Source organism: Chiloscyllium plagiosum, unplaced genomic scaffold, assembly GCF_037043375.1.
Source record: "Chiloscyllium plagiosum isolate Xiang-an unplaced genomic scaffold, Cpla_swu_hap1 HiC_scaffold_8, whole genome shotgun sequence".
NCBI classification, from domain to species: Eukaryota; Metazoa; Chordata; class Chondrichthyes; order Orectolobiformes; family Hemiscylliidae; genus Chiloscyllium; species Chiloscyllium plagiosum.
In genome coordinates, this window is record NW_028270146.1 from 1,737,135 (window position 1) to 1,761,853 (window position 24,719).

The 24,719-nt window shown below is 49.1% G+C and overlaps 1 protein-coding gene across 6 annotated transcripts in view; it reads right to left on the bottom strand.

Annotated features, from left to right (window-relative positions):
• The window catches only part of tmem63c (transmembrane protein 63C), a 310,233-nt gene that overhangs the window by 133,139 nt on the left and 152,375 nt on the right, over window positions 1-24,719 (bottom strand). For all 6 annotated transcript variants that reach the window (XR_015757812.1, XM_043701473.2, XM_087989521.1 and 3 more), the window contains one exon: window positions 16,495-16,617. Coding sequence is in view for 5 of the 6 variants with exons in the window: in XM_043701473.2 (XP_043557408.1) it covers window positions 16,495-16,617 (123 nt within the window). In the remaining variant the exon portion in view is untranslated. The remainder of the gene's footprint in view (window positions 1-16,494; window positions 16,618-24,719) is intronic.

Genomic DNA, 24,719 nt, shown 5'->3' on the forward strand with positions numbered 1-24,719 from the left:
CGTGCACACCCACACTACCACCGTTACAGCCCAGGCACACCCACATTAGCACTGTTACAGCCCGTGCACACCCACACGAGTACCGTTACAGCCCAGGCACACCCACTCTAGCACCGTTAAAGCGCCGGCACACCCACACTGGCACCATTACAGCCCAGGCACACCCACACTAGTACCGTTACAGCCTGTGCACACCCACACTAGTACCGTTACAGCCCAGGCACACTCACACTAGCACCGTTACAGCCTGTGCACACACACACTAGTACCGTTAGAGCCCAGGCACACACAAACGAGCACAGTTACAGCCCTGGCCCACCCACTCTAGCACCGTTACAGCCCAGGCACACCCACACTAGTACCGTAACAGCCTGTGCACACCCACACTAGTACCGTTACAGCCCAGGCACACATACACTAGCACCGTTACAGCCCAGGCACACCCACTCTAGCACTGTTACAGCCCAGGCACACTCACACTAGCACCGTTACAGCCCAGGCACACCCACACTAGTGCCATTACAAACCGTGCACATCCACACTAGTTCCGTTACAACCCAGGCGCACCCACACTAGTACCGTTACAGCCCGTGCACACCCATACTAGCACCGTTACAGCCCAGGCACACCCACACGAGCACTGTTACAGCCGAGGCACACGTATACTAGTACCATAACAGACCGTGCACACCCACACTAGCACTGTCGCAGCTCCAGCACACCCACACTAGCACCGTTACAGCCCGTGCACACCCACACTAGCACCGTTACAGCCCAGGCACACCCACACTGGCACTGTTACAGCCCGTGCACACACACACTAGCACTGTTACAGCCCAGGCACACACACACTAGCACTGTTACAGCCCAGGCATACCCATTCTAGCACCGTTACAGCCCAGGCACACCCGCACAAGCACCGTTACAGCTCAGGCACACACACTAGTACCATTACAGCCTGTGCACACCCACACTAGTACCGTTAAAACCCACGCACACCCACACTAGTACCGTTACTGCCCAGGCACACCCACATTCGCACTGTTACAGCCCAGGCACACCCACACTAGCAGCGTTACAGCTCGTGCACACCCACACTAGCAGCGTTACAGCCCGTGCACACCCACACTAGCACTGTTTGAGCGCAAGAACACTCAGACTAGCAGCGTTACAGCCCCTGCACGCCCACACTAGCACTGTTACAGCCCAGGCACACCCACACTAGCATCGTTACAGCCCGTGCACACCCACACTAGCATTGTTACAGCCCGTGCACACCCACACTAGCACCGTTACAGCCCAGGCATATCCACACGAGTACCGTTACAGCCCAGGCACACCCACACTAGTACTGTAACAGCCCAGACACACCCACACTAGCACCGTTACAGCCCAGGCACACCCACACTAGTACTGTTACAGCCCGTGCACACCCACACTCGTACCGTTACAGTCCAGGCACATCCACAGTAGCACCATGACAGCCCAGGCATACCCATACCAGCACGGTTACAGCCCAGGCACACCCACACTAGCACAGTTATAGCCCGTGCACACCCACACTAGCAGCGTTACAGTCCGTGCACACCCACACTAACACCATTACAGCCAGGCACACCCACAGTAGCACTGTTACAGCCCGTGCACACCCACACTAGCACTGTTTCAGCCCAAGAACACTCAGACTAGCAGCGTTACAGTCCCTGCACATCCACACGAGCACCATTACAGCCCAGGCACACACACTAGTACCATTACAGCCCCTGCACAACCACACTAGTATTGTTACAACCCAGGCACACCCACACTAGTACCGTTACTGCCCAGGCACACCCACACTAGCACTGTTACAGCCCAGGCAAACCCACACTAGCAGTGTTACAGCTCGTGCACACCCACACTAGCAGCGTTACAGCCCGTGCACACCCACACTAGCACTGTTACAGCCCGTGCACACCCATACTAGCAGCGTTACAGCTCGTGCACACCCACACTAGCACTGTTACAGTCCAGGCACACCCACTCTAGCACTGTTACAGCCCAGGCACACCCACACTAGCACTGTTACAGCCCAGGCACACCAACAGTAGCACCATGACAGCCCAGGCATACCCATACTAGCACTGTTACAGCCCAGGCACACCCACACTTGCACTGTTACAGCTCTGACGCACCCACACTAGCAACGTTACAAACCAGACACACCCACACTAGCACTGTTACAGCCCGTGCACACCCACACTCGCAGCGTTACAGCCCAGGCACAACCACACTAGCACTGTTATAGCCCAGGCACACCCACACTAGCACTGTTACAGCCCACGTACACCCACACTAGCACTGTTACAGCCCAGGCACATCCACACTAGCACTGTTGCAGCCCGTGCACACCCACACTAGCAGCGTTACAGCCCAGGCACACCCACACTAGCACTGTTACAGCCCGTGCACACCCACACTTGTACCGTTACAGCCCAGGCACACCCACTCTAGCACCGTTAAAGCGCCGGCACACCCACACTGGCACCGTTACAGCCCAGGCACACCCACACTAGTACCGTTACAGCCTGTGCACACCCACACTAGTACCGTTACAGTCCAGGCACACTCACACTAGCACTGTTACAGCCTGTGCACACCCACACTAGTACCGTTACAGTCCAGGCACACTCACACTAGCACTGTTACAGCCTGTGCACACCCACACTAGTACCATTACAGTCCAGGCACACTCACACTAGCACTGTTACAGCCTGTGCACACCCACACTTGTACCGTTACAGCCCAGGCACACCCACTCTAGCACCGTTAAAGCGCCGGCACACCCACACTGGCACCGTTACAGCCCAGGCACACCCACACTAGCACTGTTACAGCCCGTGCACACCCACACTTGTACCGTTACAGCCCAGGCACACCCACTCTAGCACCGTTAAAGCGCCGGCACACCCACACTGGCACCGTTACAGCCCAGGCACACCCACACTCGTACCGTTACAGTCCAGGCACATCCACAGTAGCACCATGACAGCCCAGGCATACCCATACCAGCACGGTTACAGCCCAGGCACACCCACACTAGCACAGTTATAGCCCGTGCACACCCACACTAGCAGCGTTACAGTCCGTGCACACCCACACTAACACCATTACAGCCAGGCACACCCACAGTAGCACTGTTACAGCCCGTGCACACCCACACTAGCACTGTTTCAGCCCAAGAACACTCAGACTAGCAGCGTTACAGTCCCTGCACATCCACACGAGCACCGTTACAGCCCAGGCATACCCACACTAGCACCGTTACAGACCAGGCACACCCACACTAGTACGGTTACTGCCCGTGCACACCCACAATAGCACCGTTACAGCCCGTGCACACCCAAACTAGCATCGTTACAGCCCAGGCACACCCACACTAGCAGCGTTACAACCCTTGCACACCCACACTAGCACCGTTACAGCCTATGCACACCCACTTTAGCCCTGTTACAGCCCACGCACACCCACACTAGCACCGTTACAGCCCAGGTACACCCACACTAGTACCGTTACAGCCTGTGCACACCCACACTAACACCCTTACAGCCCAGGCACACCCACGCTAGCACTGTTACAGCCCACGCACACCCACACTAGCACCGTTACAGCCCAGGTACACCCACACCTGTACCGTGACAGCCTGTGCACACCCACACTAGCACCGTTACAGCCCAGGCACACTCACACTAGCACTGTTACAGCCCGTGCACACCCACACGAGCAGCGTTACAGCCCAGGCACACCCACACTAGCACTGTTACAGCCCGTGCGCATCCACACTAGTACCGTTACAGCCCAGGCACATCCAAACTAGCACTGCTGCAGCCCGTGCACAACCACGCTAGCAGCGTTACAGCCCAGGCACACCCACTCTAGCAGCGTTACAGCTCGTGCACACCCACACTAGCACCGTTACAGCCCAGGCACACACACTAGTACCATTACAGCCCCTGCACAACCACACTAGTATCGTTACAACCCAGGCACACCCACACTAGTACCGTTACTGCCCAGGCACACCCACACTAGCACTGTTACAGCCCAGGCAAACCCACACTAGCAGTGTTACAGCTCGTGCACACCCACACTAGCAGCGTTACAGCCCGTGCACACCCACACTAGCACTGTTACAGCCCGTGCACACCCATACTAGCAGCGTTACAGCTCGTGCACACCCACACTAGCACTGTTACAGTCCAGGCACACCCACTCTAGCACTGTTACAGCCCAGGCACACCCACACTAGCACTGTTACAGCCCAGGCACACCAACAGTAGCACCATGACAGCCCAGGCATACCCATACTAGCACTGTTACAGCCCAGGCACACCCACACTTGCACTGTTACAGCTCTGACGCACCCACACTAGCAACGTTACAAACCAGACACACCCACACTAGCACTGTTACAGCCCGTGCACACCCACACTAGCAGCGTTACAGCCCAGGCACAACCACACTAGCACTGTTATAGCCCAGGCACACCCACACTAGCACTGTTACAGCCCAAGTACACCCACACTAGCACTGTTACAGCCCAGGCACATCCACACTAGCACTGTTGCAGCCCGTGCACACCCACACTAGCAGCGTTACAGCCCAGGCACACCCACACTAGCACTGTTACAGCCCGTGCACACCCACACTAGCAGCGTTACAGCCCAGGCACAACCACACTAGCACTGTTATAGCCCAGGCACACCCACACTAGCACTGTTACAGCCCAAGTACACCCACACTAGCACTGTTACAGCCCAGGCACATCCACACTAGCACTGTTGCAGCCCGTGCACACCCACACTAGCAGCGTTACAGCCCAGGCACACCCACACTAGCACTGTTACAGCCCGTGCACACCCACACTTGTACCGTTACAGCCCAGGCACACCCACTCTAGCACCGTTAAAGCGCCGGCACACCCACACTGGCACCGTTACAGCCCAGGCACACCCACACTAGTACCGTTACAGCCTGTGCACACCCACACTAGTACCGTTACAGTCCAGGCACACTCACACTAGCACTGTTACAGCCTGTGCACACCCACACTAGTACCATTACAGTCCAGGCACACTCACACTAGCACTGTTACAGCCTGTGCACACCCACACTTGTACCGTTACAGCCCAGGCACACCCACTCTAGCACCGTTAAAGCGCCGGCACACCCACACTGGCACCGTTACAGCCCAGGCACACCCACACTAGTACCGTTACAGCCTGTGCACACCCACACTAGTACCGTTACAGCCCAGGCACACCCACACTAGTACCGTTACAGCCTGTGCACACCCACACTAGTACCATTACAGTCCAGGCACACTCACACTAGCACTGTTACAGCCTGTGCACACCCACACTAGTACCGTTACAGCCCAGGCACACACACATGAGCACAGTTACAGCCCAGGCCCACCCACTCTAGCACCGTTACAGTCCAGGCACACCCACACTAGTACCGTTACAGCCTGTGCACACCCACACTAGTACCGTTACAGCCCCGGCACACACACACTAGCACCGTTGCAGCCCAGGCACACCCACTCTAGCACTGTTACAGCCCAGGCACACTCACATTAGCACCGTTACAGCCCAGGCACACTCACACTAGCACCGTTACAGCCCAGGCACACTCACACTAGCACCGTTACAGCCCAGGCACACCCACACTAGTACCGTTACACCCATACTAGCACTGTCGCAGCTCCAGCACACCCACACTAGCACTGTTACAGCCCAGGCACACACACACACTAGCACTGTTACTGCCCCAGGCACACACACACTAGCACCGTTACAGCTCAGGCACACACACTAGTACCATTACAGCCCGTGCACACCCACACTAGCACCGTTACAGCCCAGGCACACTCACACTAGCACTGTTACAGCCCGTGCACACCCACACGAGCAGCGTTACAGCCCAGGCACACCCACGCTAGCACTGTTACAGCCCGTGCGCATCCACACTAGTACCGTTACAGCCCAGGCACACCCAAACTAGCACTGATGCAGCCAGTGCACAACCACGCTAGCAGCGTTACAGCCCAGGCACACCCACTCTAGCAGCATTACAGATCGTGCACACCCACACTAGCACCGTTACAGCCCAGGCACACACACACTAGTACCATTACAGCCCCTGCACACCCATACTAGTACCGTTACAACCCAGGCACACCCACACTAGTACCGTTACTGCCCAGGCACACCCACACTAGCACTGTTACAGCCCAGACAAACCCACACTAGCAGCGTTACAGCTCGTGCACACCCACACTAGCGGCGTTACAGCCCGTGCACACCCACACTAGCACTGTTACAGCCCGTGCACACCCATACTAGCAGCGTTACAGCCTCAGCACATCCATACTAGCACCGTTACAGTCCAGGCACACCCACTCTAGCACCGTTACAGCCCAGGCACACCCACACTAGTACTGTAACAGCCCAGGCACACCCACACTAGCACCGTTACAGCCCAGGCACACCAACCGTAGCACCATGACAGCCCAGGAATACCCATACTAGCACTGTTACAGCCCAGGCATACCCACACTAGCACTGTTACAGCTCTGGTGCACCCCCACTAGCAACGTTACAAACCAGACACACCCACACTAACACTGTTACAGCCCGTGCACACCCATACTAGCAGCGTTACAGCACAGGCACACCCACACTAGCACTGTTACAGTCTGTGCACACCCACACTAGCACCATTACAGCCCGTGCACACCCACACTAGCACTGTTACAGCCAGACACACCCATACTAGCACTGTTACAGACCGTGCAGACCCACACTAGCACCGTTACAGCCCAGGCACACCCACACGAGCACTGTTACAGCCCGTGCAACCCACACGAGCAGCGTTACAGCCCGTGCACACCCACACTAGCACCGTTAGAGCCCCGGCACACCCACACTAGCACTGTTACAGCCCAGGCACACCCAAACTAGCATCGTTATAGCCCGTGCACACCCACACTAGCAGCATTACAGCCAGTGCACATCCATACTAGCAGCGTTACAGCCCAGGCACACCCACACTAGCACTGTTACAGTCCGTGCAAACCCACACTAGCACCATTACAGCCAGACACACCCATACTAGCACTGTTACAGACCGTGCAGACCCACACTAGCACCGTTACAGCCCAGGCACACCCACACTAGCACTGTTACAGCCCAGGCACACCCAAACTAGCATCGTTATAGCCCGTGCACACCCACACTAGCAGCATTACAGCCAGTGCACATCCATACTAGCAGCGTTACAGCCCAGGCACACCCACACTAGCACTGTTACAGTCCGTGCAAACCCACACTAGCACCATTACAGCCAGACACACCCATACTAGCACTGTTACAGCCCGTGCACACCCACACTAGCAGCATAACAGCCCAGGCACACCCACATTAGCACTGTTACAGCCCGTGCACACCCACACTAGCACCGTTACAGCCCAGGCACACCCACACTAGCACTGTTCCAGCCCACATACACCCACACTAGCACTGTTACAGCCCAGGCACACCCACACTAGCACTGTTACAGCCCGTGCACACCCACACTAGCACTGTTACAGCCCTGCACACACACACTAGCACCGTTACAGCCCGTGCACACCCACACTAGCACTGTTACAGCCCGTGCAAACCCACACTTGCAGCGTTACAGCCCAGGCATACCCACAATAGCACTGTTATAGCCCAGGCACACCCACACTAGCACTGTTACAACCCACGTACACCCACACTAGCACCGTTACAGCCCAGGCACACCCACACTAGCACTGTTACAGCCCGTGCACACCCACACTAGCACCGTTACATCCCAGGCACACCGACACTAGCACTGTTACAGCCCGTGCAACCCACACGAGCAGCGTTACAGCCCGTGCACACCCACACTAACACTGTTACAGCCCGTGCACACCCACACTAATACCGTTACAGCCCAGGCACACCCACTCTAGCACCGTTAAAGCGCCGGCACACCCACACTGGCACCGTTACAGCCCAGGGAAACCCACACTAGCACCGTTACATCCCAGGCACACCCACACTAGCACTGTTGCAGCCCGTGCAACCCACACGAGCAGCGTTACAGCCCGTGCACACCCTAACTAGCACTGTTACAGCCCGTGCACACCCACACTAGTACCGTTACAGCCCAGGCACACCCACACTAGCGCCGTTATAGCCCGTGCACACCCACACTAGCACAGTTACAGCCCGTGCACACCCACACTAGCATTGTTAAAGCCCGTCCACACCCACACTAGCACCGTTAGAGCCCCGGCACACCCACACTAGCAGCGTTACTGCCCAGGCACACCTACACTAGCAGCGTTACAGCCCGTGCACACCCACACTAGCAGCGTTACAGCCCGTGCACACCCACCCTAGCAGCGTTACAGCCCATGCACACCCACTCTAGCACAGTTACAGCCCAGACACACACACACTAGCACCGTTCCAGCCCAGGCACACACACTCTAGCACTGTTACAGCCCAGGCACACTCACACTAGCACCGTTACAGCCCAGGCACACCCACACTAGTACCATTACAGACTGAGCACACCCACACTAGCACTGTCGCAGCTCCAGCACACCCACACTAGCACTGTTACAGCCCGTGCACACCCACACTAGCACTGTTACAGCCCAGGCACACCCACACTAGCACTGTTACAGCCCGTGCACATCCAAACTAACACCCTTACAGCCCAGGCACACCCACACTAGCACTGTTACAGCTCAGGTACATCCACACCAGCAGCAATACAGCCCGTGCACACCCACACTAGCAGCGTTACAGCCCCTGCACACCCACACTAGCACCGTTACAGTCCGTGCACACCCACATTAGCAGCGTTACAGTCCAGGCACACCCACACTAGTACTGTAACAGCCCAGGCACACCCAAACCCGCACCATTACAGCCCAGGCACACCCACACTAGCACCGTTACAGCCCAGGCACACCCACACTAGCACCGTTACAGCCTAGTCACTCCCATACTGGTACCGTTACAGCCCAGGCACACCCACACTAGTACCGTTACAGCCCATGCTCAGCCACACTAGCACCGTTTCAGCCCAGGCACACCTACACTAGCACTGTTACAGCCCGTGCACACCCACACTAGCAGCATTACAGCCCGTGCACACCCACTCTGCACCGTTACAGCCCGTGCACAGCCACACTAGCACCGTTACAGCCCAGGCACACCCACACTAGTACCGTTACAGCCCGTGCACACCCACACTAATATCGTTACAGCCCAGGCACACCCACACTAGTACCGTTACAGCACAGGCACACCCACACTAGCACCGTTACAGCCCGTGCACAGCAACACTAGCACCGTTACAGCCCGTGCACACCCACACTAGAACTGTTACCGCCCAGGCACACCGACTCTAGCACCGTTATAGCCCAGGCACACCCACACTAGCACCGCTACAGCCCAGGCACACCCAAACTAGTACCGTTACAGCCCGTGCACACCCACACTACTACCGTTACAGCCCGTGCACACCCACACTAGCACCGTTACAGCCCGTGCACACCCACACTAGTACAGTTACAGCCCAGGCACACCCACACTAATATCGTTACAGCCCAGGCACACCCACACTAGTACCGTTACAGCCCGTGCACAGCCACACTAGCACCGTTACAGCCCGTGCACACCCACACTAGCACTCTTACAGTTCCAGCACACCCACTCTAGCACCGTTACAGCCCAGGCACACCCACACTAGCACCGTTACAGCCTAGTCACACCCACACTGGTACCGTTACAGCCCAGGCACACCCACACTAGTACCGTTACAGCACAGGCACACCCACACTAGCAGCGTTACAGCCCCTGCACACCCACACTAGCACCGTTACAGTCCGTGCACACCCACATTAGCAGCGTTACAGCCTCGGCACACCCACATTAGCACTGTTAGAGCTCGTGCACACCCACACTAGCACCGTTACAGTCCAGGCACACCCACTCTAGCACCGTTACAGCCCAGGCACACCCACACTAGTACTGTAACAGCCCAGGCACACCCAAACTCGCACCATTACAGCCCAGGCACACCCACACTAGCACTGTTACCGCCCAGGCACACCCACTCTAGCACCGTTACAGCCCAGGCACACCCACACTAGCACCGTTACAGCCTAGTCACTCCCATACTGGTACCGTTACAGCCCAGGCACACCCACACTAGTACCGTTACAGCCCATGCTCAGCCACACTAGCACCGTTACAGCCCAGGCACACCTACACTAGCACTGTTACAGCCCGTGCACACCCACACTAGCAGCATTACAGCCTGTGCACACCCACTCTGCACCGTTACAGCCCGTGCACAGCCACACTAGCACCGTTACAGCCCAGGCACACCCACACTAGTACCGTTACAGCCCGTGCACACCCACACTAATATCGTTACAGCCCAGGCACACCCACACTAGTACCGTTACAGCACAGGCACACCCACACTAGCACCGTTACAGCCCGTGCACACCCACACCAGCACTGTTACAGCTCCAGCACACCCACACTAGCACTGTTACAGCCCGTGCACACCCACACTAGAACTGTTACCGCCCAGGCACACCGACTCTAGCACCGTTATAGCCCAGGCACACCCACACTAGCACTGTTACAGCCTAGTCACACCCACACTGGTACCGTTACAGCCCAGGCACACCCAAACTAGTACCGTTACAGCCCGTGCACACCCACACTACTACCGTTACAGCCCGTGCACACCCACACTAGCACCGTTACAGCCCGTGCACACCCACACTAGTACAGTTACAGCCCAGGCACACCCACACTAATATCGTTACAGCCCAGGCACACCCACACTAGTACCGTTACAGCCTAGTCACACCCACACTGGTACCGTTACAGCCCAGGCACACCCACACTAGCACCGTTACAGCCCGTGCACACCCACACTAGTACCATTACAGCCCAGGCACACCCACACTAATATCGTTACAGCCCAGGCACACCCACACTAGTACCGTTACAGCCCATGCGCATCCACACTAGCACTGTTACAGCCCGTGCACACCCACACCAGTATCGTTATAGCCCGTGCACACCCACACTTGCACCGTTACAGCCCGTGCACACCCACTCTAGCACTGCTACAGCCCTTGCACATCCACACTAGCAGCGTTACAGCCCAGACACACCCACACTAGCAGCGTTACATCCCATGCACACCCACACTAGCAGCGTTACAGCCCATGCACTCCCACTCTAGCACCGTTACAGCACAGGCACACCCACACTAGCACCATTACAGCCCATGCGCATCCACACTAGCACTGTTACAGCCCGTGCACACCCACACTAGTATCGTTACAGCCCAGGCACGCCCACACTAGTACCGTTACAGCCCAGGCACATCCACACTAGTGCCGTTATAGCCCGTGCACACCCACACTTGCACCGTTACAGCCCGTGCACACCCACACTAGCACCGCTACAGCCCTTGCACATCCACACTAGCAGCGATACAGCCCATGCACACCCACTCTAGCACCGTTACAGACTAGGCACACACACACTAGTACCGTTACAGCCCAGGCACATCCACACTCGTACCGTTACAGCCCAGGCACACCCACACTCGTACCGTTACAGCCCGTGCACACCCACACTTGCACCGTTACAGCCCTTGCACACCCACACTAGCACCACTACAGCCCTTGCACATTCACACTAGCAGCGTTAGAGCCCAGGCACACCCACACTAGCACTGTTACAGCCCGTGCACTGCCACACTAGCTGCGTTACAGCCCGTGCACACCCCCACTAGCAGCATTACAGCCCATGCACACCCACTCTAGCACCGTTACAGCCCAGGCACACACACACTAGCACCGCTACAGCCCATGCACACCCACACTAGCATCGTTCCAGCCCGTGCACACCCACACTAGCACATTTACAGCCCAGGCACACCCACACTAGTACCGTTATAGCCCGTGCACACCCACACTAGCACAGTTACAGCCCAGGCACACCCACACTAGCACCGTTACAGCGTTGGCACACCCACACTAGCACCGTTACAGTCCAGGCACACCCACACCAGCAGTGTTACTGTCCAGGAACACCCACATCTGCACCATTATAGTCCAGGCACACCGACACTAGCACCGTTATGGCCCGTGCACACCCACACTAGCACCAGTACAGTCCAGCTACACCCACACCAGCACCATTCCAGCCCAGGCAAATCCATACCAGCACTGTTTCAGTCCAGGAACACCAACATTAGCACCATTACCATACAGGAACACCAGTACTAGTGCCATTACAGTCCAGGCAGCATATGGATTGATCTTTCCAGCCTTTCCTCTCTTCTTCAATATTGCATTTCTCTGTTGTAATCTCTATTTTTCCATCCAACTAAAATCCTGAGATAAGGAATGTTGAACTGCAATTCCTACCTTCTTTAATCCAGGTTGCAATGATAGCTGTCATATCATACCCATGTGTCCACCTGGAATTTGAAGAAAGTAATGGCAAAAACTTTTCCGTCTTCCCTAGACTCAGAGTAGTTGCCAGAAGACAAGAGAATTGCTGACATTACTGCCTTGTTTAAGAAGGGTTATAAGGATAACCCCAGCAATTGTAGGCCAATTAATTTAACTTTAATTGTGGGAAAACTCCTAGAAACAATTACTCAGCACAGAATTAGTAGTCAAATGGAAAAAGATATGGACAGGATAATATGAAACTCTGAGGGGAAATCATGTTTAAATAACTTGCAGAAATTCTTTGAAGAGGTAACAGAAAGCCTTGATGAGAGTAACACTGTTGACATGGTAGTCATGGATCTTCAGAAGATATTTAGACTGGTGTTATACAACAGACTTGTGAGGAAAAATGATAGACCATGATATAAAAGGAATAGTATCAACACAGATAGAAAATTGGCTGAGTAATAGGAAACATAGTAATGGTAAATGGATATTTTCAGGCTGGGGAAGGTTTGTAGTGGAGTTCACCAGAGGTCTTTATTTGGACCCTTGTTTTTTTGGTATGTATTAATGATCTAGAGCTTGATATGCAGGGTCAATTGACACAAAACTTGCAAGAATTGTAAACTTTGAGGAGGACATTGTAGAAATTCAAAAGGACATTGACAAGTCAGCATGGATTTACGAAGGGAAATCATCCTTGACAAATCTACTGGAATTCTTTGAGGATGTAACAAGTAGAGTTCAAGGGGCGCCAGTCAATATTGGTTATTTGGACTTTCAGAAGTCTTTCAACAAAAGTCCCACATAAGAGATTAACGTGTAAAATTAAAGCAAATGAGTTGGGATAGTTATTGAGATGGATAAAAACTGATTAGCAGATAGGAAACAAAGAATCGGAATGAATGAGTCTCTTTTTGAATGGCAGGTAGTGACTTGGGCGGTACTGCAGGGTTCAGTATTAGGACTCCAGTTATTCACAATACATGATAAGAGATTTATTTGGCTTCAATGAGGGAACTAAACATAACATCTCAAAATTTGTAGATGACATAAAACTGGGTGGAACGGTGAACCGTGAGGTGGGATGCAAAGATGTAGCAGTGTGATTTGGGCATGTTGACTGAGTGGGTTAATGGAGGGCAAAATGCAATATACATTGGATAAATGTGATGTTATCCATTATGGTAGCAAAAATAGGAAGGCAGAATATTATCTGAATGGCTGTAACTTGAGAGATGAGAATCATCATCAGGATCTGGGTGTCCTTATGCACCAGTTGCTGAAAGTAAGTGCTCAGATGCAGCAGGCAGTAAAGAAGGTAAACAGTATGTTGGCTTTCATAGTGAGAGGATTCATGTACAGGAACAAGAATGTCTTACTGCAATTATGCAGGACATGGGGGAAGCCACATCTCAAATACTGTGTCACCTTATCTGAGGAAGAATGTTCTTATTTTAGAGGGAATGCAGCAAAGGTTTACCAAATTGACTCTTGGGATGGCAGGACTGACATAGGAGGAGAGACCGAGTTGGCTAGGATTGTACTCACTGGAGTTTTGAAGAATGATGGAGGATCTCACAGAAACCTATAAAATTCTAACATGATTGGACAGGTTAGATGCAGGAAGGAGATCCCCAATGGTGAGGGAGTGTAAAACCAGGGGTCATAGTTTAAGGATCAGAGGTAAACCTTTTCAGACTGAGATGAGGAGAAATGTCTTCACCCAGAGATGATAACCCAGTTGAATTCACTATCAGAGGAAGTGGTTGAGGCCAAAACATTACATTTACAAGAAGGAGCAACTTTGTTTATGGGAAGGGCAGGATTGGGGTATTGAGCTCAATGATTAACCATGATCATATTGAATAGCAAAGCAGGCTTTAGATGTCAAATGGCTTACCTCTGCTCCTATGTTTCTATGTTAAGGTGGTGGAGTGGCAGATGGGTGGCAGATGAAGTTCAATACAGAGAAATGTGAGGTGATGTACTTTGGTAGGAAGAACTTTGACAGGCAATATAAAATAAGGAATTCAATTCTATAGGAGATGCAGGAGCAGAGGGAATTGGGAATATATATGAACAGATCATTGAAGGTGGCAGGACAGGTGGAGGGAGTTTTTGGAATATTGTGAGCAATTTTGGGCCTCATATCTAAGGAAGGATGTGTTGGCCTTGGAAAGGGTCCAGAGGAGGTTCAGAAGAAAGATCCTAGGAATGATGGGTTTGTCATACGAGGAGAACTTGAGGACTCTGGGTCTGTACATGATGGAATTTAGAAGGATGAGGAGGGATCTGATTGAAATGTACAGAATACTGAAAGGTCAGGATACAGTGGTTGTGGACAAGATGTTTCCACAAGTAAGAAAGCTAGGACAGAGGACACAGCATCAGAAGAGATGATTCTTTCGAACTGAGATGATGAGGAATTATTTCAGTCAGAGGGTGGTGAATCTGTAGATCTCATTGTCATAGAAGGCTGTGGAGACCAAATCATTGAATGCATTTAAGACAGAGATAGTTAGGTTCTTGATTAGTAAAGAAATTAAAGGTTATGAGGAGAAGAATGAGTTTGAGAAATGTATCAGCCATTGTCAAACGGTGGAGAAGACTCAATGAGCCAAATTCTGCTCCTATATCTAATCATGTTAATAAAGTATACAGTGTCCTTGGCTTTGTGAGGGGCATTGAGTACAAGAACAACGAGATGATGCTGAACTTGTACAAGGTATATGTTAGACTTCAGCTGGCGTACTGTGTGCAGTAGCGGTCACCACATGAAAGGAAAGATATGAATTCATTGGAAAGAGGACAGAAGCAATTTTACAAGAATGGTTCAAGAAATGAGAAACTTCAGTTTTGAGGATAGAAGTATGAGAGAAGGCTGAGAGGAGATTTGATAGAGGTTTTCAAAATCATGAGCAGGCTGGATAGAGTAGAAATGGAGAAGATATTTCCACTTATTAAAGGAACAAATAAGAGAGGGCACAAATCTGAGTGATATGCATAAGAAGTTAGAGTATTGCAAGAAAAAAACTTCTTCATTTACTGTGTAATTAGGATTTGGACGACACTGCCTAGAAATATAGCAGAGGCAGGTTCAACTCAGGCATTCAAGAGGACATCGGATGGTTATTTGGATAGAAATGGTGTGCAGATGTGTGGGGAAAAAGCAGGCAATGAGGTTCATCTGAAGAGCGGTTACACAGATGATGGGCCAAATGGTCTCCTTCTATGCTATAACAATTCTGTGATTCTTGATTCTATGTTCTCAGCTCAACTGCACTATTTACTTAGTTATTCAGAAAGATAGTGATAAGCTGGGGCCCGAGAAAAGATTTCTGGCACTTCTCATGAATCAAAGTACAGTTGTTCTGGTTTGTCAACATGAATTGGCTATAACACTATTGACAAATTGTGGATGCTGTTTGGAAAACACAAACTTTCAACTGAACAGGTACAATGATTTTCTATAGTGATCTTCTACAGAACAATTCTCTATAGTGGTTTTCTATAGCGCGATTTTCTACAGTATAAGGTTGCAGAGAAATGCAGCTGTCACATTATAGCAGAACAACCAGTTCTCAATCATTATCCCCACATTTTGTTCTGATGTCTTAAGTAATTTCCTATCAAAGCCAATTAAGTTTATTGTAATTCTCCACACTTCAATTTTTGTTAACAGGCATCACATTAATCATTCACTCCCTATACTACCAATGGAAATGGATCCAGTTTGTATCACCCAAAGGATGCACTTCAACAATTCACCAAGGTTCCTTCAGTAGCACTCTCAAAACCCCATGTCCACAACCATCTAAAAGGACAGGGGCAGCAGATACATGGGAAGATAACCGCAAGCAAGTTCCCCTCCAAGCAACACGCTATCCTGACTTGCAAATGTTGCTTCACAGGAATTTGAATCCTACCAGATAATGTCGCTCAGTGCTGGAGCATATCTCACATCCCATCTATAAGACTTGATGACAGTCGTGACACTGGACTGCTGTGGCTGATATCGGCATCGGCTGTGCTGGTAGTGCTTCACAATGCTGAAAAACAGAAATACAAGTACAGGAGCCATTGAGTGGGAAGCAAGAATGGAAGAAACATGGCTATTGCTCTAGGAGGTAGTAGCATTGAGGCAATGTCACTGGGCTAGTACAGCTATAATGCAGAACCCCACGCTAACATTCTGGAGTTATGGATTTAAATGCTATCGTGGTAGATGATGCAATCAGAATACAGTTTAAAAATCAGGAAAGAAAGGCTAAAATAATGGTTACTATGCCAATTATCACAAATACAATCAGGCCACTGCTGTCCTTTAGGATGGAAATCAGCCGTCGTTACCTGGTCCGGTCTACATGTGACTCCTGTTACAACACGGGGGGGTGAACGCTTCTGCTAATTAAAACAAACACCCAGAAAAGATCATCTTGCCTCATAATCTGTTAAAGTCTGAGTGATAGAGAACTCCCAACTTCCTCTATTTAAAGAAAAAAAATCAATTTATTCTTTAAACTCTAAAACTGAACTTAACAATTATTTACAACTCTAAGCCTCCTTTCTCTTAAAGGTTGTTATCTACCTCCAACTCTATAACAACATACTGCTCCAATACAAGCCCCTATTAAAATTACATCAACTTAATTTTCAAAACCACCCAGCAGCTGTAGTTGTTGGTGTTGATCTTCTTTCAGCTGCAGATCTCCCTAGGTCATCTTTGGTCTTTTGCTGCAAAAATGTTTCATATGAAAAAGCTACCTTTGATAGAGAGTGTTTTGAATTGAAGTCTTTTTCTAGATGGCAGGTTGTAGCTCTCTCTCAGGCTAATTCTCAAACTGCTGGCTTATTTATATCCAAAACATCTGATCGTCTCATTTGGGGGGGGGGAATTTGTCAAAACAGTAAATTTCAAAATCAATTGGGTTTTAGTATCCTGGGGCATAATTTAAACTGATTGGTTCAATTCAAACTGTTGTGAACAATAGCAGCCAAGTGTTACATATTTTCAATTGTCCAGTACACTCTGAGACTGCTAGTCAGTCACATGACAGGTGCCTGCAAACTCTCACCGCCAACAACTTTCACCCTTTCTTAAAGGTACAGTATATGCCTTCAATTTCGTAACACTTCCTCTCTTAAGAAAAAAAAGAACCATCATAATGAAAAGATAGCTTTTTTTTCTTTAATTCTTAACCCCATTACAATGAAAAACATATATATATAAGGGTTGGTATCCATTCAATCACTTTATCCATTAAATCTGTGATAACACATCTGCTATCACATTCGTACAACCTACAACATGTATAATTTGTAAATTAAAAATCTGTAACATAAGACTCCAATGAAATAGTCTCATAATCTTGTCTTTAAATCGTTCCAAGAATGTAAGAGGATTGTGATCCGTGTACACAACTGTCTCCATCACATTATTCATCACATAAACATTAAAATGTTGTAATGCCAATATCAAACTCAATAATTGATTTTCAATGGTGCAGTATTTTCTCTGGTGGATGTTTAATTTCATTGAAAAGTAATCAACTGGCAGTTCAATTCCATCATCATCGTCCTGCAGCAGTACAACTCCAATTCCTGTGTTGCTAGCATCGATTGCAATTTTAAAGGGTGTCAAAACGTTTGGTGTAGCTAAAACTGGTGTGGCAGTTAATACTGCTTTTAAATTGTCAAATGCCTCCTAGCATTGTCGTGTCCACCAAAATTTTGAGTTCTTCTTCAGTAAATCTGTTAGCAGTGCCACTACGCTGCTGAAGTTTGGAATAAACTTCCGGTAGAATCCACTTAGTCCAAAAAAATCAAAGCACCTTTCTTCAAGGTTGATTGTGGAAATTCCTCGATGGCCTTTGTCTTTGCATTCTGTGGGGTCAACCTTCCATGACTGATGTTATATCTCAAGAACAATCTGCTTTCGCAAATTCCGTTTTCTTTAAGTTTATTACCAGTTCTGTTTCTCTGAATAGTTTAAAGAGCTCTGTGTACTGTACCATGTGATCTTTCCATAACTCACTAAAGATCACCACATCATCCAGATAGACTCCACAGTTTGTTAATCCAGCCACACCTCTGTTTATGAGTCTTTGGAATGTGGCCAGTGTGTTCTTCATTCCAAAGGACATCACATTGAATTGGTATAACCCATGTGGGGTTACAAACACAGAAACTTCTTTCACTTTCTCTGATAAAGGTACCTGCCAATAACCACGCACTAAGTCCAACTTTGTGATGTAACTGGCTTATCCAACTTTCTCTAGAAGTCCTCCAATCTTGGTATTGGGTATGAGTCGATTTTGTTATGGCGTTAACCTTCCGATAGTCCACACTAAATCGTTGAGTACCGCCTGGTTTGGGAACAAACACGATCGCCGGATTCCATTCACTCTGACTCGGTTCGCTGATATCTTCATTGAGCACTGAATCTGTGTGGCTTTGAAAGGATTAAGTCTGTACGCGTGTTGTTTTATCAGAACAGCATTTCCAACTTCCACCACATGCACAATAGCATTAGTCCTCCCCATCTTATTCCTGCATGTGTCTGCATACTGCTGCAACCAACCTTTCAACTGGGTTCTTTGCTCCTGAGGCAGATAGCTCACTCACCTATCCCACTCCTCAGGGACTTAGTCATTATTTTGAGGGACATCAAACTCCACAACATCTGGATTTGAATCCTCACACTGCAGGGTAGTAACTAACACCTGTTCCTCCAGTTCCCTCTTTCTATTATATGATTGCAACACATTCACATGACATACCCGATACAGTTTTTTCTATCCAGCATCTTTACTAGATAGTTTATCTGACTCAATTTTTTCTCAATTTGGCAGGGACCACTAAACCTGGCTTTTAAGGGATCTCCTAACACTGATAATAATACTGAAACATCATCCTCACGGATAAAATGTCCAAATTTCAGAGTTTTTATCTGCCACCTGCTTCATTCTATGCTGTGCCCTGTTCAGGTGCTGTTTAGCTAACTCACCTACCCGATTTAATTTCACCCTCACCTCAGATACATAATCCGAGTGTGAGACCTCTGACTTCGGTCCTGTCAATTTCTCTTTAAGTATTTTCAAAGGGCGTCTCACTTCATGTCTGAATATTAACTAAAAGGGAATCAACTAAGTAGATTCATTTGGGGCAATAGACAATAGGTGCAGGAGTAGGCCATTCTGCCCTTCGAGCCTGCACCACCCTAATGGCAACTCTAATGGCAAACAATATGAATGGGATACCTTTATCTCAATCATTGGGGAAATCCTGACAGAACATAGAACAGAGAAAAGTACAGCACAGAGCAGGCCCTTCAGCCCACGATGTTGCGCCAAGGATTAATCTTAAACTAAAATAAAACAACCTAACCTACGCACCCCTCAATTCACTGCTGTCCATGTGCATGCCCACCAGTCACTTAAATGTCCCCAATGACTCTGCTTCCACCACCACCGCTGGCAATGCATTCCATGCACTCACAACTCTCTGTGTAAAGAACCTACCTCTGATGTCTCCTCTATACCTTCCTCCTAATACATTAAGACTATGACCCCTCACGTCAGTCAGTCCTGCCCTGGGGAAAGTCTCTGGCTATCGACTCAATCCATGCCTCTCACTACCTTGTACACCTTGATCAGATCACCTCTCTTCCTCCTTCTGCCCGGAGAGAAAAGTCCGAGCCTAGTCAACCTCTCTTCATAAGACAAGCCCTCCAGTCCAGGCAGCATCCTGACAAATCTTCTTTGCACCCTCTCCAAAACCTCTGTATCTTTGCGATAATAGGGCAACAGAACTGGACACAATATTCCAAGTGTGGTCTCACCAGGGTTTTATAGAGCTGCAGCAAAACCTCCCAGCTCTTAAACTCGACCCCCCTGTTAATGAAAGCCAAAACACTATATGTTTTCTTAATAGCCCTATCCACTTTTTTTTTAGATTAGATTAGATTAGATTACTTACAGTGTGGAAACAGGCCCTTCGGCCCAACAAGTCCACACCGACCCGCCGAAGCGTAACCCACCCAGACCCATTCTCCTACATTTACCCCTTCACCTAACACTACGGGCAATTTAGCATGGCCAATTCACCTAACCCCTGCACATTTTTGTGACTGTGGGAGGAAACCGGAGCACCCGGAGGAAACCCACGCAGACACGGGGAGAATGTGCAAACCCCACACAGAGAGTCGCCTGAGGCGGGAATTGAACCCGGGTATCTGGCGCTGTGAAGCAGCAGTGCTAACCACTGTGCTACCGTGCCGCCCATAACCACTGTGCTACCGTGCCGCCCATAACCACTGTGCTACCGTGCCGCCCATAACCACTGTGCTACCGTGCTGCCCACTTGGGTGGCAATGTCAAGGGATCTATGCACTTGGACACCAAGATCCTGCTGTCCGCCCACACTGCAAAGAATCCTGTCTTTAATTCTATATTCGGCATTCAAGTACGCTCTTAACATGGTATTAAGGGTCTGATGCCACCTTTCTATATGTCCCTGGAATTCAGGATGATACGCGCTTCAAATGTTGTATAACCTCCTTAAACAGACCTAGCCTTGGTCTGATTGTATCTCTCTGGGTAGCCCATACACATGAAGAAAGCTACTAACTCCTCTACCACCCTTTTTGCCTTAATACTCCATAATGGAACTGCCTCCGGAAATCTGGTCGACACATCCATTATAGTTAACAATTACTGGTTCCCACTTTTAGTTTTCAGGAGGGGACGTACACAGTCAAACATAACCTGCATGTAAGGTTCTTCAAATGCGGGAATTGGCAACAAAGGGGCGGGTTTTACTATCGCCTGGGGCTTACCTACCATTTGGCACGTATGACATGTACGGCAAAAGGTAACCACATCCTTGTGCATTCCAGGCCAATAGAAATGGTTTTGTACCTTACTTGAGTCTTCCGTACACCTAGGTGACTTCCTACTGGTAGTTCATGTGCTACCTGTAACACTTCCTATCTGTATGCTACCAGCAAAACAATCTGATGCACTTCTGCCCAGTTCTCCTCTGCATGTGGTCTTTATTTTCATTGTAGGATTCGATCTTTAAGATAATAACCCTCAAGAATATTCTCTGCCTTCTTTTCTGAGGATTCATCCACGTATAGTTAGGGTGGACAGTGAGAGCCTTTCTCCTCGCATGGTGAAGGCTAACAAGAGGGGACATGGCTTTAAATTGAGGGATGATAGATTGAGGACAGATATCAGGGATAGTTCTTTTTTCTCAAAAAGTAGTTTTTTTCTTCATGCTGTGACTTATAATAGTGGGATCTTGTTACTACACAGTCTGGGAAAATTCAAGGGTATTTTTCTTTTAAGTCCTCCATTCCCTGGTCTTCCTTTGGCTTCTCCACAACAAGGGGTGTTACTCCCACCTTGGATCCTACTAAATCATTCCCAAGAACAAATTGTATTCCTGGAACTAAACTCTGTCAATCACTTCCACTGTTACTTCCCCAGTATGGATTTGGCACTCCAACCTGCTCTTACATAGGGGATCGCTAAATTTCTGTCCATCTAGCCCACAATTACCTCTCAGGTAACAGGTCAGAAAGAGTGCTAATATGTTCATCTCTTACAATAACAGACTGGTTAGATCCTGTATTTCTCAAAATTATAACTTCTTTCCCTTCTCCCCGTTCTTTCTGAGTAAACTTTACCCACAGAGGCAAATTCTTTGTGGAGATCAGGCACTAACTCCATACCCAGCCCCTTTCCAGGCTGGACACTCACTGCAGCTCCTCGACGTTTCACTGGGTCTCCTTTACTATTTTCACTAATGCCACTGGATTAGCTTTTTATTAACCACATCTTTTCCCCTTTCTTTAACGACCAGCACTGCATCTTTACATGTCCCACTTTCTGGCAGCGAAAACACCTTTTTCACTTTTGCCCTTCTTAAACCACCAGCACTGTGTCCCACTTTACCACAGTAGAAACACCTGAGGCCATTCACCTCCTTTCCACCCCCTTGGATTTCTTTTTTAACCTGTGGTAAACAATTACCAGTGTTCTCTACTCTTTATTTTGTAGTGTAGGATCTCCCCTTCTCCCAATTTATATTCCTCACAGAATGAAATTCTTGCCTGAAGCTAAACTTTGCCTGATGCACGAATGTATATTCATCTGCCATCTCTGCTGCTCTTCTCATTCTTGAACTTTCTGTTCATCCACATGAATTCTTATCATCTCGGGAAGTGAGTTTTCAAACTCCTCCAGTTGAATACTTTCTCTTAGAGCCTCATAGGCATTACCTATTTTTAAGAGTCCAGAGTATGGTGCTGGAAAAGCACAGCAGGTCAGGCAGCATCCGAGGAGCAGGAGAATCGACGTTTCAGGCATAAGACCTTCATCCATTCCTGATGAAGGGCTTATTTCTGCAACGTTGATTCTCCTGCTCGTAGATGCTGTCTGACCTGCTGTGCTTTTCCAGCACCACACTCTCAACCCTGATCTCCAGCATCTGCAGTCCTCATTTTCTCATCTTTTTTTAAGGCCCGCACCCACCTACCAAACTTACTATGGTTAATTCTTTCAAACTCAACACAAGTCTGGCCTGGTTCCTTCTTTATGTTTCTGAACCACTGTCTATATGCTTCTGGTATCAATTCATATGCACTCAGAAATGCCTGGTTGACATCTTCATAGCCTCCTGACCCCTCATCTGTCAGCGCTGCAAATACCTCACTAGCTCTGCCTACCAGCTTAGCCTGAACTAGCATTACTCACAAGTCCTCTGACCACTCCATCTGCCTAGCCAATTTTTCAAATGAAATAAAGATGATTTCGACATCTTTCTCATCAAATGTGGCAATGTTTTAACATATTTGTGTATATCATTGCCTCCTCTCTTCATTTCCATCCTGTTAACTTGACTTTCCTGACTAATTCGCAACTTCTGAAGTTCAAATTCTCTCTCCTTTTCTCTTCCTTTTCTCTTTTTCGCGCTCTCTTTCTTCTCTCTCTTTCTCTTGCTTCCTTCTCTCTTTGCTCAGCTACAAATCTTCTCTCTTCTTTTTTCTTTCTCTCTCTCTCTTTCTCCTCTCTCTCCTTTTCTTTCTCTCTCCCTTTCTTTTTCCTCTCTCTGTTTATCTTCAAACTCCATTTTCCTCAATTGTAATTTAAGTTTTGCGGCTGTACAGGACATTGGTTCCGCTACTTTTGGAATATTGCGTGCAATTCTTGTCTCCTTCCTATCGGAAAAATCTTGTGAAACTTGAAAGGGTTCAGAGAAGATATACAAAGATATTGAAAAGATTGGAGGAATTGAGAAGTTGAATAGGCTAGGGCTGTTTTCCCTTAAGAGTCGGAGGCTGAGGGGTGACGTTATAGAGGTTTATAATATCATGAAGGACAGGTATCGGGTAAACTGAAAAGGTCTTTTCCCTGAGTGTGGGAGTCCAGAACTAGAAGGCATACATTTAGGGTGGGAGGGGAAAGATATAAAAAGGACCTAAAGGGTAACTTTCTCATGCAGAAGGTGTAACGTGTATGGAATGAGCTGCCAGAGGAAGTGGTGGAGGCTGGTACAATTGCAATATTTAAAAGGCATTTGGATGGGTATATGAATAGGAAAGGTTTGGAGGGATATGGGCCAGGTGCTGGCAGGTGGGACTAGATTGGGTTGGGATATCTAGTCGGTATGGACAGGTTGGACCGAAGGGTCTGTTTCCATGCTGTACATCTCTATGACTCCATCTATGTCTCTTCTGCACTTCTCTGCTTCTCTGACACACCTAAGTGTTTGAGTAACTCCCTTACAATTTCAGCTTTACTTTTGTCCTTGGTTAAACCCAAATCTAACCTCTTTGCTAATTCTAAAAGTATGCTCTTTTTTCTGTTCTTCTGAGCTTCCTTGGCCAATTTGGGAATCATCTTCAAACCCCAGATCCTCTTTAGCAATCTTAAGAACCATTTCTCTCACTTTGAATTTAACCAATCACAAGTAACCAAAATTAAACAAATTGTCTCACCTACATTTTATTTAAAGATCTAGGATACTAATCAGCGAGTATTTAAATCTGCTGGTATCTTTTGTACCCCAAATCTGTCCAAATCACAGATTGGATCTGACTCAATCTGTCCAAATCTTGGACCTGAACCCCCAAACTGTTATGACA